This window comes from Peromyscus eremicus, chromosome 7, assembly GCF_949786415.1.
Source record: "Peromyscus eremicus chromosome 7, PerEre_H2_v1, whole genome shotgun sequence".
NCBI lineage: Eukaryota > Metazoa > Chordata > Mammalia > Rodentia > Cricetidae > Peromyscus > Peromyscus eremicus.
Window position 1 is genome coordinate 90,499,116 of NC_081422.1, and position 15,800 is coordinate 90,514,915.

General features: G+C 42.3%; 1 protein-coding gene across 10 annotated transcripts in view; it reads left to right on the plus strand.

Moving 5' to 3' along the window:
- The window catches only part of Tfdp2 (transcription factor Dp-2), a 122,398-nt gene that overhangs the window by 69,535 nt on the left and 37,063 nt on the right, over window positions 1–15,800 (plus strand). For all 10 annotated transcript variants that reach the window (XM_059268391.1, XM_059268388.1, XM_059268386.1 and 7 more), the window contains one exon: window positions 7,581–7,684. In XM_059268391.1, coding sequence (XP_059124374.1) covers window positions 7,581–7,684 — 104 coding nt within the window. The remainder of the gene's footprint in view (window positions 1–7,580; window positions 7,685–15,800) is intronic.

Genomic DNA, 15,800 nt, shown 5'->3' on the forward strand with positions numbered 1-15,800 from the left:
ACTCTCCTGAGTGCTGAAGCTGATAAGGGACAGGGACAGCTCTCCCTTGCTCACAGCTTTGGGGCTGGCTCACCCACAGCTCGGCCGACAGGGTGGCTCTGTTGTGCTGCCCAGGTGAGGTGCAGGGCTTGTGTTGTAGCTGGTGTTGAGCAGGGGCAGCACTCCTACTTGTCTTAGATATTGATGGGAGGAGCATCTCTACCTCATCCTTGCTGTCATATGGCAAATGAGGGATGGGGACAGGTCTTCCGTTTTCATGTTCTTGGGCCAGCTCACCTGTGCCCTGGTCAATTGGGTCAGCTCTGCTGTGCTGCCCAGACAAGGTGCAGGGCCTGCTTTCCCAAGTGTTGAGCTAGTAAGGGGTCAGCTTCCTTGCCAGCTGGAAACCGTAGGGGCAAGGGGAGAGGGCATCTTTCCCTTGCTCCTACCAGCACATTGCAGATGAGGGAGGCAGTACCAGCTATCCCACTCTCATGTCCTCAGGGCTGGCTCACCTTTGCTCCTGTCAACAGGGTCTACTCTACTGTGCTGCCCAGGTGAGGTGCAGGGCCTGTTCTCCTGAGTACTGCAGCTGGTGAGAAGTTGGGTCAGGTCTCCTACCTGCTGCGTGAGGAAGGCATCTTTCCCTCACCCATGCTACCACATGGCAGACAAGAGGGGCGTGACCTGTTCTCCCATCCTTATGCCCTCAGGGCCAGCTCTCCTATGAGTCTATGAACAGATTCAGCTCTACTGTGCTGCCCAGGTGAGGTGTTCCCTCTCTCCTGAGCGCTGCAGCCCATGAGGTGCAGAACCAGTTCTCCCTAGTGTTGCAGCCAGTGAGGAGCAGGACCAGCTCTGTACAGCCCTATGTCTCTGCCTTTGGTGGTATCAAGGACATCGGACATCAACACAGACTGTGGCTGCATCAGAGCCATGACTAGGCATGGGCCTCGAAGCAGCCCAGACCAAGACATCACCATGTAACTGAGTGGCGATCAAGTCACCCACCCCAGCCCGCTCCTCACTACTTTCACTTCTTCGAATATGCCTCTGTCCACATTCTCTGTCTCCCACAACACACTGTACATTTGCTCACTATAACAGTACCCCATCTGCCCGGCAGGTAGGCCTATGTTTTCTCCTTGAAGCCCGTGGTGGGCCTGTGTGGGTTTCTTGACCCCGCTCAGTCCATCACGGCACTGGGAAGGAACATACTTCTTCCTCGGAGCCCTTTGGCTTACTTTTTTTACTTTTCTCTTTTTGGTTTCTCCAGACAAGGTTTCTCTGTATAACAGTTCTGGCTGTCCTGGAACTCTCTTTGTACACAGACCAGGCAGGCCTCCAACTCAGAGATCCGCCTGCCTCTGCCTCACAATTGCTGGGATTAAAGGTGTGCACCACCACCGCCCAGCCCTTTTTTTTTTTTACATTTTTATTTCTAGCATCATTCAGTTTGGTCTTTCAGAAATTCTCTTTATCAAATTCTATTTTCACATCGAGTTTACTTCTTTATTTCATTCAATTCTTTTATTTCTTTTCTTTTGAAGTGAATTCATGTCTTCTTTGAGTTGTTTGCATATGGTTATACTCTTGAATTCTTTGGAAGGTTTTCCAGATAGTTCTCACTGGGAACCATTACTATGGGAGCAGTAATTTTTGGAGAAGACATGCTATTTTGGTTTGGGGTGTTGTTTTTGTTTGTGCACTTGTGCATTTGAAATTTGTTAGTTTTTCTTTCTTGGTAAAAATTCAAATCACAGGAGGAGATTATAGTGTTCAGGAGAGGACTAAGTCATGTCAGGTTGAGGGAGAGTTTTGCCCTGTGGGACTGGTATTCAGGGCTGAAGGCTCCAACCTTGGTCCTCTGGGGCTTAGCTACTTTCTGGTGTTAGCTCCAGCCTCCTGCCTGAGTCCTCAGCTTCCTCTGAAAGCTGGGGAGCTTCCTGTACCTGTGGACCTGTCCTTGAATTGGTTCTCGGTTCCATCATGGACCTTCAGCTTCCTGTGCCTGTGAGCCTTACCCTGGGTCAGCTCCAGACCCTACCTGAAGTCTATAGCTTCAGCCTTGAGTTGTCATGTGAATTTTAAGGATAGATCCTTTCTTTCTTCTCTGTCTCTCTCCCTCCCTCCCTCCCTCCTTCCCCCCCCTCTCCCTCTCTCTCCCTTTTTTCCTTTCTATTTTTTGAGACAGGGTCTACCTATAATAGCCCCGGCTGTCCTGGAACTTATTATGTTGATTAGGCTGGCCTCCAACTCCAGAGATCTGACTGCCTCTGCCTCACAAGTGCTGGGATAAAGGTATATGCCAGCACACCTGGCTAAGGATAGATTCTTTTAAAAATTTACAGTTATTTATTTGTTTGTTTGTTTGTTTATTTATTGTGTGTGATGCCACTGCATGTGGAAGTCAGGACAACTTACTTGAGTTGGTTTTCTCATTCCACCATATGGGGCCCACACATTAAACTCAGGTTACAGATTTGGGGCAAGTGCCTTTACCCACTAGGCCATCTCGATGACCAGGATAGATTCTTTTAACCCAAACATTTAGCCAACATATTGCCAATACATTTCTCTAAAGCATCATTGAAACATGAAATTGACATAAATGTTCTTCTCATGTATTATAGTTAATGCTATAGTTATTTGTTATTAATATGTTAATATATTAATATTATAGTTTTATATAGCTGTAATGTTTTTGTACTGTCTTCAAAATTTTAGGTTTATTTTACGCTAACAGCACATCTGAATTTAGATGGCTGAATATTTAAAGTGAAATGAAACATAATTCTACACAACAGTAAGCTTGTGCTTAATGAGAAAAGGCTTTGTTTTGCTTTAGTTTTTCTCTTTCTGGTTTTTTGGTTTTTTGTTTGTACATTTTGTTTTGTATTTTAGACAGATCTTACTATGTAGCTTTGACTGGCCTGCAACTTGCTATTTAGACCAAGCTGGCCTTAAATCCACAGAGGTCCTTCTGTCTCTGCCTCCCACATGCTAGGGTGTCTTTGTGTTTCAAGACAGGGTTTCCTGTAGCCCAAGCTGGCCTGGAAGTTGAGGATGACCTTGAACTCCTGATCCTTCTACCTGTAGTCCTTGAGTGCTGAACTTACAGGTGTATACCATCATGCCTGGCTTGGTTTAGTTTTTAAATTTGAATTAAATTTAATTCAGATGAATTAGAAGTTATTACAGTAATCCAACAAGAGGTGATGAATTGGACCAGAGTGGTAATAGTAGAGTGTAGATGCAACCAACCTTCTTATTAAATAAGAAACACAGAACCAATGCAAAGAAGAAAGCCAAGAGGTCAGAGCTAAGAGCTAAAACCTTACCCTTCCTCCTGCAGTGGTCCTACCTCTCCGAACTCACTACCCCTGTGTTAATGTCTTTATATAGTGTTCCTGTTCTGCCTTCTCATTGGTTGTAAACCCAACCACATGACCGCCTCGTCACGGCCTGTCTGTATAGGCCTCCAGGTTTTCCTTGCTTGGTATTGAGATTAAAGGCATGTGTGTCCAATAATGGCTGTATCCCTGAACACACAGAGACTTACCCAGCTCTGCATACCAAGTGCTGGAATTACAAGTATACACCACCACTGCCCTGCTTTCCTATGGCTTGCTAATAGCTCTGACCCCCGGGCAACTTTATTTATTAACATACAAATAACATTTTAATACAAATAAAATATCACTATAGTAGAGGGTATGAGAAGTAGTTGTATTCAAGATACAGTTTAAATATCTAATCAACAGGATTTATAAATTGATTAAGTATGGGCTATGAGGGAAGAATCAGCAGTGATCTTTTTTTATCTGGACAGTTGAAGAATAGACATTTATTGAGATGGAAAATGACATTTTTTTGGGCAGGGTGGGAATATTCAGGAGTTAGCTTTTTAAATAGGTTAAGTTTGGATACTTGTCAGCATGAAAATGGAGCTATAAGGAGACAGCTGGCTATGTGAATTATCTTAGTTTGTTTTCTAATTGCTGTGATAAAAATCATGGCTTAGATCAACCTGGGAAGAAAGGGATTATTTCAGCTTACATGTCCAGTCACAGTCCATCATGAAGGGAAGTCAGTACAGGAGCTGAAGGCAGGAGCCATGGAGACAAGAACTGAAGCGGAGACCATGGAGGAATACTGTTTATTGGCTTGTTCTTAGCTTTCTTATACAACCCCGCCCCTAGAGGCCTGGATCTTTCAACATTTGTAATTAATCAAGAAAGTGCTCTAGAGGCTTGCTTACAGGCCAGTCCTATGGAGGCATTTTCTCAACTGAGTTTCCCCTTCTCAGATGACTCAATTGTGTCATGTTGACAAACTAAGAAGGACATGAATCTGAGTGTAATCCAGAGAAACACCAGACTCTTCGGTATAGTTAAAGGCATGAGGCTGAGGTCTGTTTATCCAGTTAGGAAAGGTAGACAAATGAGGTGGGAAGACTGAAGCTGGGGGCTCCAGACCAGTTCAGAGAGGAGAGCCGGCCATCCAGAACTGGAACTGCCAGTTGGCCAGGAAAAAACTAGGAGAGCAGCGGCTCAGGGGCCGAACAACAGATAGTTTCCCGGAGTATAGTCAAAGCCTGTAAAATACTGCTGCGAGGTTAACTGGGGCTCAAAGTTGAGACTTGACCTTGGATTCAACAACTTCATTGAACTTGAGTTTCTTTGTGTATAAAAGCTATTCCTGACTTCATTGAACTTGAGTTTCTTTGTGTATAAAAGCTATTCCTGCCGTCGGTGGTGGCGCACGCCTTTAATCCCAGCACTCGGGAGGCAGAGGCAGGTGGATCTCTGTGAGTTCAAGGCCAGCCTGGTCTACAAAGTCAGTTCCAGGAAAGGCGCAAAACTACACAGAGAAACCCTGTCTCGAAAAACAAACAAACAAACAAAACAGCTATTCCTTAAGCATTCTGAGATCCCCCGAGGGAAAATGCAAGCAGCAGAGAGGAAGGAAGTCGTTGATTTAAGACTTGGGGGATGAAGAGGTGGCTGGGTGGTTAAGAGCTAGTTCAGCACCCAGATTTGATTCCCAGCACCCACGTGGTGGTTCACAACTGTCTATAACTTCAATTCCAGGGGATCTGGCACCCTCTGCTGGCTTCTGTAGGCCCTAAACGTACATGGTGTACAGACACAGGCTGGCAGAACACTCATATATATAAATATTAAATTTATAAAAAGAAATGGGGAATATTACAATTGAAAGAGAAGTAACTAGGAATGAAGGAAAGCACAAATAGGTTTACAGACAAGAGGATGTGATGTAATTTTGTGTGGACACTCTGATTTCCCTACTGAACTGGGTGATGGGTGTCTGCTGAGGACTGAGAAGTGAAAGAAAGAAGTTAAGGAGTGTGATCAGGCTTTTTGTTGGTTCTAGTTTTTTATGATAAAGTCTCACAGTATAGCCTTGGCTGTCCTCAAACTCACTGTGTAGACCAGGATGGCCTTGAACTCACAGAGCTCCACCTGCCTCTGCCGCCCAAGTTCTGGGATGAAAGGTGTGTGCCACCATGCCTGCATATGATCAGGCTTTGGAAGTTTGAGGACATAGATCATCTAAAGAAGGAAACTAAGGGAGGTGTCTTTCTAGTCAGTTCTTAAATGTTAGTTTCTGGTTTTCCCCAGGTATCATTTTAGTACTGGCTGCCTTTTCACATCCTTCCTGGGTGATGTCCTTTTTGATTATATTGTTAGCTTCTAAGTGAAACATGAGAAGCTGTTAGTCCATGAAAGTTTAGTAATTGTTGTAATTTAAAGCATAATGGACTGTTTTTGTTTGAGGAAAGTGTGTTTGGTTTTGTTTGTGTTTTGGAACTACTTTGCTAAATTAGCTTGTAATTGTAAAGTGTTAAAGCCGCTTGAAATCACTGCATCAGTCTCCCTGCTTCTGCTGTCTATCACTAGGGAGCTGGGTGGGGATGGAGTTCAGCAGTAAAGGCTGGCTTAGAATATTGATACTTTTGTTTTGTTTGAAACATCTCAAAACAACAACAAATAACAAAACTAATTAGATATTTTTTCTAAATATTAAAAAGGCCCCAAATAGGGTTGCAGAGATGGCTCAGCCATTAAAGGCTAAGCTCACAACAACAACGGCCCCAAATCTATCCACTTGGCATTCTGAAAACCCGAACCTCAGCTGCTTCAGCTTTGGTCACAGAAGCTGCTTTTTGAAGCAGGTGGCAGGAACTGCAACACTCACAGTTTCTCCCAATGCTGAGGACAAGTAACTGTTTAATGTTCATGTATAAGTGGAGCATCTGTCTCACTCCCTCAAGACTCAGGAACATTGTAGAAGGAGGGATTGAAAGAGTAGAAGAGCCAGAGGTTGGGGCAGAGTGTTAGGCAATGTCTTCTGGATGTGACATGGCTGTGATGACCTATATAAGACCTACACATTATTGGGCCCATCAGCATTTCATCATGGAGTGGGGCGAGGGACTCATGAGCTCCCCACCCAAGGGGCTATAAGTCATGAGTGATTATTGGAGGAGGGAGAGATGTTTTCTTCAGTGGCATAACTCTGGAAAGGTACCCATGCTCCTACAAATAACCTGCCACCTATAATGAAACTCATTGGATCACAAAAAAGAAAAAGAAAAAAGAAAAAAAAGACATGAAATGAAATAGATAAGTAGGAGTTGGAGAAAGACAGGAGAGGGTATGAAGACCAGGTGAATATGCTCAAATATATTATATGCATATAAGAAAATGTCATACTGGAAATCATTAAGTATAATTAATATATGCTAATAAAACCGTAAGTTTTACTCTGAATATACTATAAATTTGGATACTTTGTTCACATTATACTTCATACATTATTCTATATATGTAATAAAGATCATCTGGTTTTGTATATTGTAATATTTCATTGGAAAACAAATACACAACTTGGAATGGGTTTGAGGCAAATTGGCCATAAACAGGTTTTTTGTTTTTTTTTTTTTAAGTTTCTCTATGTAGCCCTGGCTGTCCTGGAACTCACTATGTAGACCAGGCTGGCCTTAAACCTGGAGGTCTGCCTACCTCTGCCTCCCAAGTGCTGGGATTAAAGATATGCACCACTACTGCGCAGTCAGATTTTTTTTCTTAAGTGGCTAAGTTTAAAAATCAAGTAACAAAAGAAAATGTTTCTGGTACGATAGCAACATCACAAAAAATATTGTGAAGAACCTGCATAAAACACCTGTTTTATGATGCTGCAGCTTTTTTGCTGTTGTTGTTAAGTAGACAAACTATTTTATAAATTTCCTGTAAAATACAAATAATATTATTTAACAGAACTGAGTATATTCACTCCAACAAAGAGGTTTGTATGTATTTTCAGTTAAGACTTCTTGGTTTTGTTGTTGTTTGTTTCTTTGTTTGTTTTGGGTTTTTGAGACAGGGTTTCTCTGGGTATCCCTGGCTGTCCTGGAGCTCAGATGCACTTGACTCCCCCTCGGGTGCTGGGATGAAAGTGTGCACCGCTGCCTCAGGCGTAGTATGTGTAGAAATGTAAACTAGCAGAGTGGGATCGGACCATTGGTGTCAACTTGATGCTGCAGAGCTTTGACTTCCTGTTTGCTGTCCTTTCAGGTAACATTTCACTTGTTGCATTTCCAGTTCCTGGCACCAACTCACCAACAAAGATTTTACCGAAAACCTTAGGGCCAATAAATGTGAATGTTGGACCCCAAATGGTAAGAAAACTATCAAGTCTTATTATTGACACTGTGCTTAGGCAAGACTAATTTATAGAATAATTACACTGAAGAAGTTTGGCAAAATACTCCCTTTAATTTTAGTTATCTCATTTACTCTAAATAAAAGTTTTACTTTTATGTGCTTGTAATTGATTAAATATTAATAAAAGTTTTTATGCTCTTAATGTTTAGTTTTAACATGTTTTAATCTGTGGGTTCTGAATGTGTACTATTAAGGTTTTTGCTCCCTTTATGCAGCCTCTCCTTTGTTGTTTAATTAACTTGAAATTAATATATTCCACCTGCCTTCTGTTTTCTTTTTCTTTTTCTTATAAAATAACCTTTGTAGAAACCATGAATTCTCATATAAATTGGTTGTGTAACTGAATTTATAGGTGTGTGCCACTATAATTAAGTTGAATTTATAGCTGGAGCTATAGATTTCAATTTTTTCCATTAAAAGATTATTGTAGGCCAGCTCATACTTGAACTTGCATTGGGAGGCAGAGGCAGGAGGATTACCACAAGTTTCAGGATAACCTGTCCACCTAGTGAGTTCCGAGTGCATAGTGTAACCCTGTCTGGAGGGAGAGAGGGACCCGGCACAGAGCGGGAAAGAAGAGGGAAGAGGAAAGGTGGGGGACAACAGTATGCCATTCTCATTCTTAACCCAGAAATAGTGAATGAAAAATAAATGTGTGTTTCTCTAGAGTATTCATTAACTCTGCTAGACCTTGAAATATGGAGCACTCTCAGAAAACCTTGTTTATAATCACAGCTGCATTAAATTACTCTTTCCTGGGATCAAAACTCGGGTTGTCAGGCTTGGTGACAAATACCTTTACCCACTGAATCATTTCAAAGGGACTATATTTAAATAGTAAAGAAAAATTCTTCATTGACAGTGTTTATATCTTTTTATTATAGAATAGTACCAATAAATTTTGTCGGTAACAGAGCATTCTGTGGATTATATTGAATTCAAAGTTTAGGTAGAAGTATCTTTTTACATTCTTACTGGTTTCTTTACTTACTGGAAGTCTTTATAAGGTGTTATAAGAATGACTTTTATTTTGGTCAGGTGAAGACAGTTAATCATCTATAAAATTCAAGTTAAAGATAAAACAATTTACTGTAAAAGTATGTGAAAAATGTAATCTATTTCCAAACTCCATAGGGACTGAGACTCAATAAATTGTCCGAATTTGAAAGTAGCTCAGGGAAAATTGTCAAACAGTGAATAATAAGCATTTGCCCCCCTCTCAGCCACTAAAGTAGGTACAAATGAGATGAGACACTTAAGTCTGTACTTTGAAATGTAATCATGTAAGTACTAAAATGAAACAGATTTTTATGCGTATGGTACACTTAGAATATGCCTATATTTGGAGAACTCTTTCCTTCCTTAGATAGGATGACTTTGAGTTCCTGGTTATCCTGCTTCAGCCTCCTGGGTGCTTAGGGAAAACATTTGGATCGGTTCCTGGTGGAAAGTGAAAGAAAAGCCGTCCTGTGACAAGATGGCAAAGAACCCGACTGAAGTGTGTATGTAGTCCTGGTGTTTGGTAGAAGGAAGAATTGATGAGTAGTGAAATAAAGTATAGCATACTGAGGGTGATGTATTTATTACTTCTCTTTACTGATGATAGGAATATTTGAGAAGGAGTTAATGACTTTATAATCAGAGGGAAACAAAATTTTAAGGATTTGGAAAATTCTCAGCCTCACTTTGTTTGGATTATTTTCTTGTAGACGTTTGTGCTGTGTTTGTTGGTGGAGGAGTTGGGGTTAGAGGTAGTTTCTAAAGTGTAGCCCTGGCCAGCCAACTGCCTGAGCCTTCCGAGTGCTGTGAGTGTAGGTATGCAGCACCAGCCTGCTGGTCAGACTGGAAATCGGAAGAGCTAAAAAGCTCTTCTGAGCAGAGCAGTAAGGAGATGGCCAAATGACCTTTGGTTACTGGACATAAAATACAGAGGTGTGAGAACCTGTGACAAGAAGATAATGAACCTGAGGGCATTCCAGTGATTATATGTGCTGCCTCTCCATCCAGTGTCCCAGAGCTGTAGGGAAAGAAGAAGAGGAGGGGCAGGGGCATGTTAATCCATGCCCAGCACTGCTACCTTCAATTCTGGGAGAGTATCCTTAATCATTGCATGTGTGGCTCTAAGGTCCCTCCGTACAGTGCAGGCATGGTAGTCAGGCCTTCAGAGGGTGCAGCACTGTCCATGTGTCCATGTGTCCTTCTCCACTAGGCTACAGAATGCTGATTCCACCCAGATTTCAAAGAACCCCTCGGGGAGCCTCAGGGACCAGGTAGATAACTAGTACAGGGTTATGGCCACTCTGGAGAGGCCTCACTAGAATGCTTAAGGGGAGCTATGGGATGGTGCCCCCATCCTCAGCAACCTGATTACTTTCCCTGGAACTTTAAGGATTTAACTTGGCCAAAACCTGAACTCGTGGCTTCCACACTGAAAAGAATTTCAGGACTAACCACTTTATGAAGCAAAATTGGGGATTTTTATTAAAGAATTCGTATTTAATTTTATGTGAACGGGTGTTTTCCCTATGTGTCTGTCTGTGCACTATGTTTGAGCAATGCCCATAGAGATCAGAAGAGGATGTGAGATCTCCAGAAGCTACTTTAACAGGCTGTTGTGAGTGACCATGTGGGTGCTGGGAATCAGACCTGAGTCCTGGAAGAGCAGTGAGTGCTCTTAACCACAGTCTTCTCTCCAGCCCCATTATTAAAGATATTTTAAGATAGGTGTAAGCATCAGGGTTAGGAAAGAGATGCTCAGAATAAAGTAAGGCATACTGGAGAGTATGGTTATAGGATTCTCTAAGAGAGAATAGCAGCTTCTGGTTTGTACAGTAGTTAGATACAGCATTTTTGTGGCATTTGAAGTTAGTATATTATTACTGGGTGTTTCCTGAGGGGGTGGGGGGCGGCAGCAGCACCTGATAGTGGATGAGATAAAATCCTAGCCCACAGAAATGCAGGAAACAGTTTCATTTGAGGTTCTCAGGCAATGTCTGAGGAATGGAATGGGGGCCTACCCAAGATCATATATGTTCAGGTTTTAGGCCTAATTTATTTGTTACCTTAAGATAAAATGTCTACATATGATGGAAATATTATTTCTGTGTTAGCAACCTTCATAGCAAATGTTGATTGTGCTGGTGTTCTTACTTTTCATTTGGCAAGAGACTTTAACGAGAGCTCCTGGGTATGAGCTGCTTCCTGTCCCCCAGATTTCCCCATCCTTCTCTCTTGTATGAGGTGTGTATGGGAAAAGCATTCCACAGTTTCGACCCTGCAGCCCCCTGTGAAGATGGTGTGGTCTGAGATCTGACAGATCTGTAACCTTCTGTGTTTCTGAGGGGCATCCAAGTCCCTCGGGAACAAACTGCTAAAAACAGTTAACCCTGACTACAGTATGTGTGTACTGCCTCCGCCCTATTACAGAAGCAGCTGCCTAGAGGCCCGGGGATGATACACCTGGCCGTGCAGCAGCACACCCGGTCAGAAATCTGTGTGTCCAGTTCTGCCGTGCCGCTTAGTTTTCCTTCTTTCCTTCCTTACAGTTAAGTCAAGGTCTCTGGCTCGAAGGCGATGGTAGTGTTAAGGGAAATTGTGAGTCCTGGTGCCCAGAAGTCAAGTTTGGCAGTTTATGTCCTCCACATGGCCACTGGCTAGAGATGCGCGGGGGTGGGGGTGTAACAGTGCAGATACACAAGTAGCTGCATCGGAGGAGAGGCTCTAGAGAGGTGTAGGTGCGTTATCTCATTGAGAATGTAATTATTGCTGGACAGTGGTGGTGCACGCCTTTAGTCCCAGCACTCGGGAGGCAGAGGCAGATGATTCTTTGTGGGTTTGAGGCTAGCCTGGTCTACAAAGTGAGTTCCAGGACAGCCAGGACTGTTACAGAGAAACCCTGTCTTGAATGAAAAAAAAAGAAAGAAAGAAAAAGAGAAAATAATTATTCTTTTATAGGCTTAGTTTATCTTCAAGTTAATCAGCTTTTCTAAGGAATGATCTCCTAGCCAGATGACTAGCAGGTCCAGCTGGATTAATGCTGTTTTAAAAACTATGTTATCTTTTTTTATATGCATAGGTGTTTTGCCTACATATATGTCCTGTGTACAGTACATCGAGGCAAGAAAAAGTAGTCATATCCCCTGGAACTAGAATTACAGACAGTTGTAAGCGGCCATGCCGGTGCTGGGAATAGAACCCTGTGTCTTCTGACAGAGCAGCCAGTGCTATTAACTGCTGGTCCGTCTCTCTACCCCCAGTTGGGTTAACTCTTAAAATTAGGGACGATAGTATGTAATGATTTAGACAGCATTTTTTTTTTTCAATCTAGGGTGAATTAGAAGTCAGATTCTAGCTTGTTTTGTTTTGTTTTGACCAAAAAGTCATAGTTTTCCTATAGTGGGCCTAACCTGACAGCTCTGCTTTTGTGTATGGCACTTTAAATCTTGAGAGATTTCCTTGGTAGTGTTCCCAGGGAAACAGTAGGTGGGATTCAAAGTTGATGTTGAGAGCAAGGTCTGTCTTCAGTGGCCTCCAAACCTGGCAGGGCATGTCTAGTTGCCGCTCAGGAACTAGGCCCCAGGCCCTTCTGTCCAAAAGGGTGCATCAAGAAGTAGAGATCCAGCTTTACCAGACTCTGAATATGCTGCTGCTATGATGCAAGACTTCTCCTTTTCTGGAACTGTCTTTGGCTATGTGGCTTCTCACTGGTTAGAAATAGGGCACGGATTCGTTCTGAAGGAAGAGTGAAAGTTTATTGTGGAAAAGCAATACAGTAGAACTGCCCCACAAGTAGAGTAGCCGTGGAAAGAAAAGACACAGAGTTGGCCTTCTTGAGAGCAGAGTAGGCAGGCACAGAGATGGATGTTTAATTTTATGGGAAAGGATTGAAATAGTCATACTTTTTCCAGGAAAGGTTTTGAATTCGTGTGGCTTTTGAGGAGCTGTAAAAATTTAATGAATGTGTACTGTTTTGCATATTGCTCAAAATGTGTTTGTTACAGCTTCTTTCCTGAGCAGAGATCTTATTATGTGTGCTAACATTACAATAAGCTATTCTAGAGGTTCGTGGATGGTCACCTTGATGGTCATTGGTCTTAACAGTTGCTTGTGGCTACCTGTTTTTGTGCTCACTTATCGTAAGAAGTGTCACTAACTTCCTGTTACTATAAGGTGTCCAGTAGTCTGCCGGTTTGTTGATTCCTATAGCCAACCTGCTCTTATAGCCAGAACTCTCTGTTTTATTTCTCCCTTTCTTCATTACTCTTTTTCCTTCCTTAGCCAAATCTGACCTTGAACTTGGAGTCCTCTTGCTTTAGCCAAGTGCTGGAGTTAGAGGCTTCTTCTGTTTTCTTTGATGCCTTTGTCGCTTTATTTTTTTATTTTAATTGATTAATTTATTTAAATTGGGGAGCTGGAGGTTAGTGGTTTAGAGCACTGGCTGCTCTTCCAGAGGAACGGAGTTCAATTCCTAGCATCTGCATGGCAGTGCTCAACCATCTCTGTAACCCTAGTTGCAGGGGATCTGAAGTCTTCTGGCTTCCAAGGGCACCAGGAATATAAGTGATATACATCCATATATACAAACAAAACACCCATGTACATTAAATAAACACATGAATTAATAAATACGTAAGTTTTGTTTGGTTTGGTTTTTCGAGACAGGGTTTCTCTGTGCCTGTCCTGGATCTTGGACTATAGACCAGGCTGGCCTCGAACTCACAGAGATCCACCTGGCTCTGCCTCCTGAGTGCTGGGATTAAAGGTGTGCGCCACCACTGCCTGGCTAAATTTTATTTTTTGAGACAGGTTCTCATTATGTAGTCCTGGCTGGTCTGGATCTTTAGACCAGGCTTCCCTCAAACTTTGAGAGATTCACCTGGGATTAAAGACGTGTTCCACATACCTGGCTGGTTACTGCCACCTTTTTTTTTTTTTTTTTTTTGCATTTATTTGCTTGTGTGTTTCACAACCAATGAAAAAAAATTTTTAAGGTTTATTTATTTATCATGTACACAGAAGAGGGTGCCAGATCTCATTACAGATGGTTGTGAGCCACCATGTGGGTGCTGGGAACTGAACTCAGGACCTCTGGAAGAAAAGTCAGTGCTCTTAACCATCTCTCCAGCCTGAAAATTGGTTTTATACGGCCTTTTTTGTGTGTGTACACTCAAGTGCATGTGTAGAGGTGAGAATACTGTTCGGGAGTAAGTTCTCTCCTCCTACCATGTTGGGTTCCAGGGAATGAATTCTGGTGGTCAGGCTTGGCAGCAAGCACCATTGCCTGCTAAATAACTATTTGTCAGCTCTTCTTGTCACTTTTAATCATTGTCTAGTGGGGGGCGGGTAGAGCATTGGTAGAACACTTACTTCACTTGTGCTAGTCTTGGGTTTAGTCCCCAGAACTGGGGTACTGATAGAGGCTAGAGGAGGGCATTGGCCCCTGGAGTTGGAGTTAAAGATGCTGGCATGTGTGCTGAGAACCCACCTCGGGTCCTCTGAAAGAGCAGCAAGTAACTGCTGAGCCATCCCTCAGACCTGCGAAGCTAGCTTAGCAGTACTTACTTCAGTTAGGAGACTTGCCTTTTCTCACAGCTTATCATGTAAAGGATATGTATCTTATGAATATTCATGTGTATATTACAGTGATCTCATGGCTATCTTCAGAAGAATAGAAACCACACTTAGTGAAAACAAAAATGTCATATTAATTGAATATAATGCCTTATAATTATGAAAATTCCTTTGCAGAATAAATATGCTCTCAGCGCTATCTAACTGTAGATGGCAGTAGTGCTTCAGAGATGTTTTGAAGACAACCAGTCTTCTTTGTAAGGGTATTTAGTTACTATTGATTTTCCTAGCCTAACTAATCAGTTGTCCTAGAAATAATGACAGACAAGATTAAATTAAAGATATTTGAGGTTTGGGTTTGAGGAACAGTTGATTCTAAGATTTAAAATGCCTTTTCCCTCTCTTAGCTGAATGTTAGAGGTATGTTTACATTTATTTTCATATGTATGTATGTCTGTCCACATGTGTCACAGCGTGTACATGTGGAGGTCAGAGAACTCCAGGAGTTATTTACCTACCATGTGGGTTCCAGGGATTAAACTCACTCAGGTCATTACACTTGGGGGCAAGCAACCTTTACCTAACATGGCCCTCTTGTCAGCCTGGAGGTAGGTTTTTAACTCTTATTTGAATTTGGAATTTTAAAATTAAGGTTCAAGGATATAAAATGTGCTTTGAGTCACCTGGGCAGTGGTGGCACACACCTTTTTTTTTTTTTTTTTTTTTTTTTTTTTTTTTTTTTTTTTTTGGTTTTTCGAGACAGGGTTTCTCTGTGTAGCTTTGCGCCTTTCCTGGAACTCGCTTTGGAGACCAGGCTGGCCTTGAACTCACAGAGATCCGCCTGGCTCTGCCTCCCGAGTGCTGGGATTAAAGGCGTGCCCCACCACCGCCCGGCTGGTGGCACACACCTTTAATCCCAGTACTTGGGAGGCAGAGTCAAGTGGATCTCTGAGTTCAAGGCCATCCTGGTCTACGAACTGAGTTCCAGGATAGCCAGAATTGTTACACAGAGAAATCCTGTCTTGGGGCGGGGGATATATATATATATATATATGCATGTTTTGACTCATTGTCCATGTAACTTATTTTTCTACATTTGGAAGTAGATTGAATTTTACTTTGTTTTGGTTATTCTGCATTCGGAAGTAGATTGAATTTTCCTTTGTTTTTAGTTTTGTTGTTGTTTATTTTGTTTTTGCTTGCTTTGAGATGGAGTATTACTCGGTTTCCCAGGTTGCTTGGAACTCCTGAACAATTCTGCCTCAGCCTCTTGTGCAACAGGTACTGCAGGTGTTGCACATCCATGTCTGTCTATGTTTTGGTTTGGTTTGGTTTTGAGATGGGGCTCTCACTATGTAGACCAGGCTAGCCTTGAACTCACAGAGATCTGCCTGCCTCTGCCTGTAGTGTTGGGATTGAATGTGTGTGCCACCATACCCAGCATTTGTTTTGTTTCTTAATGATCATTGCTATTATCCTGGTTTAAAAGAATGTACGTTT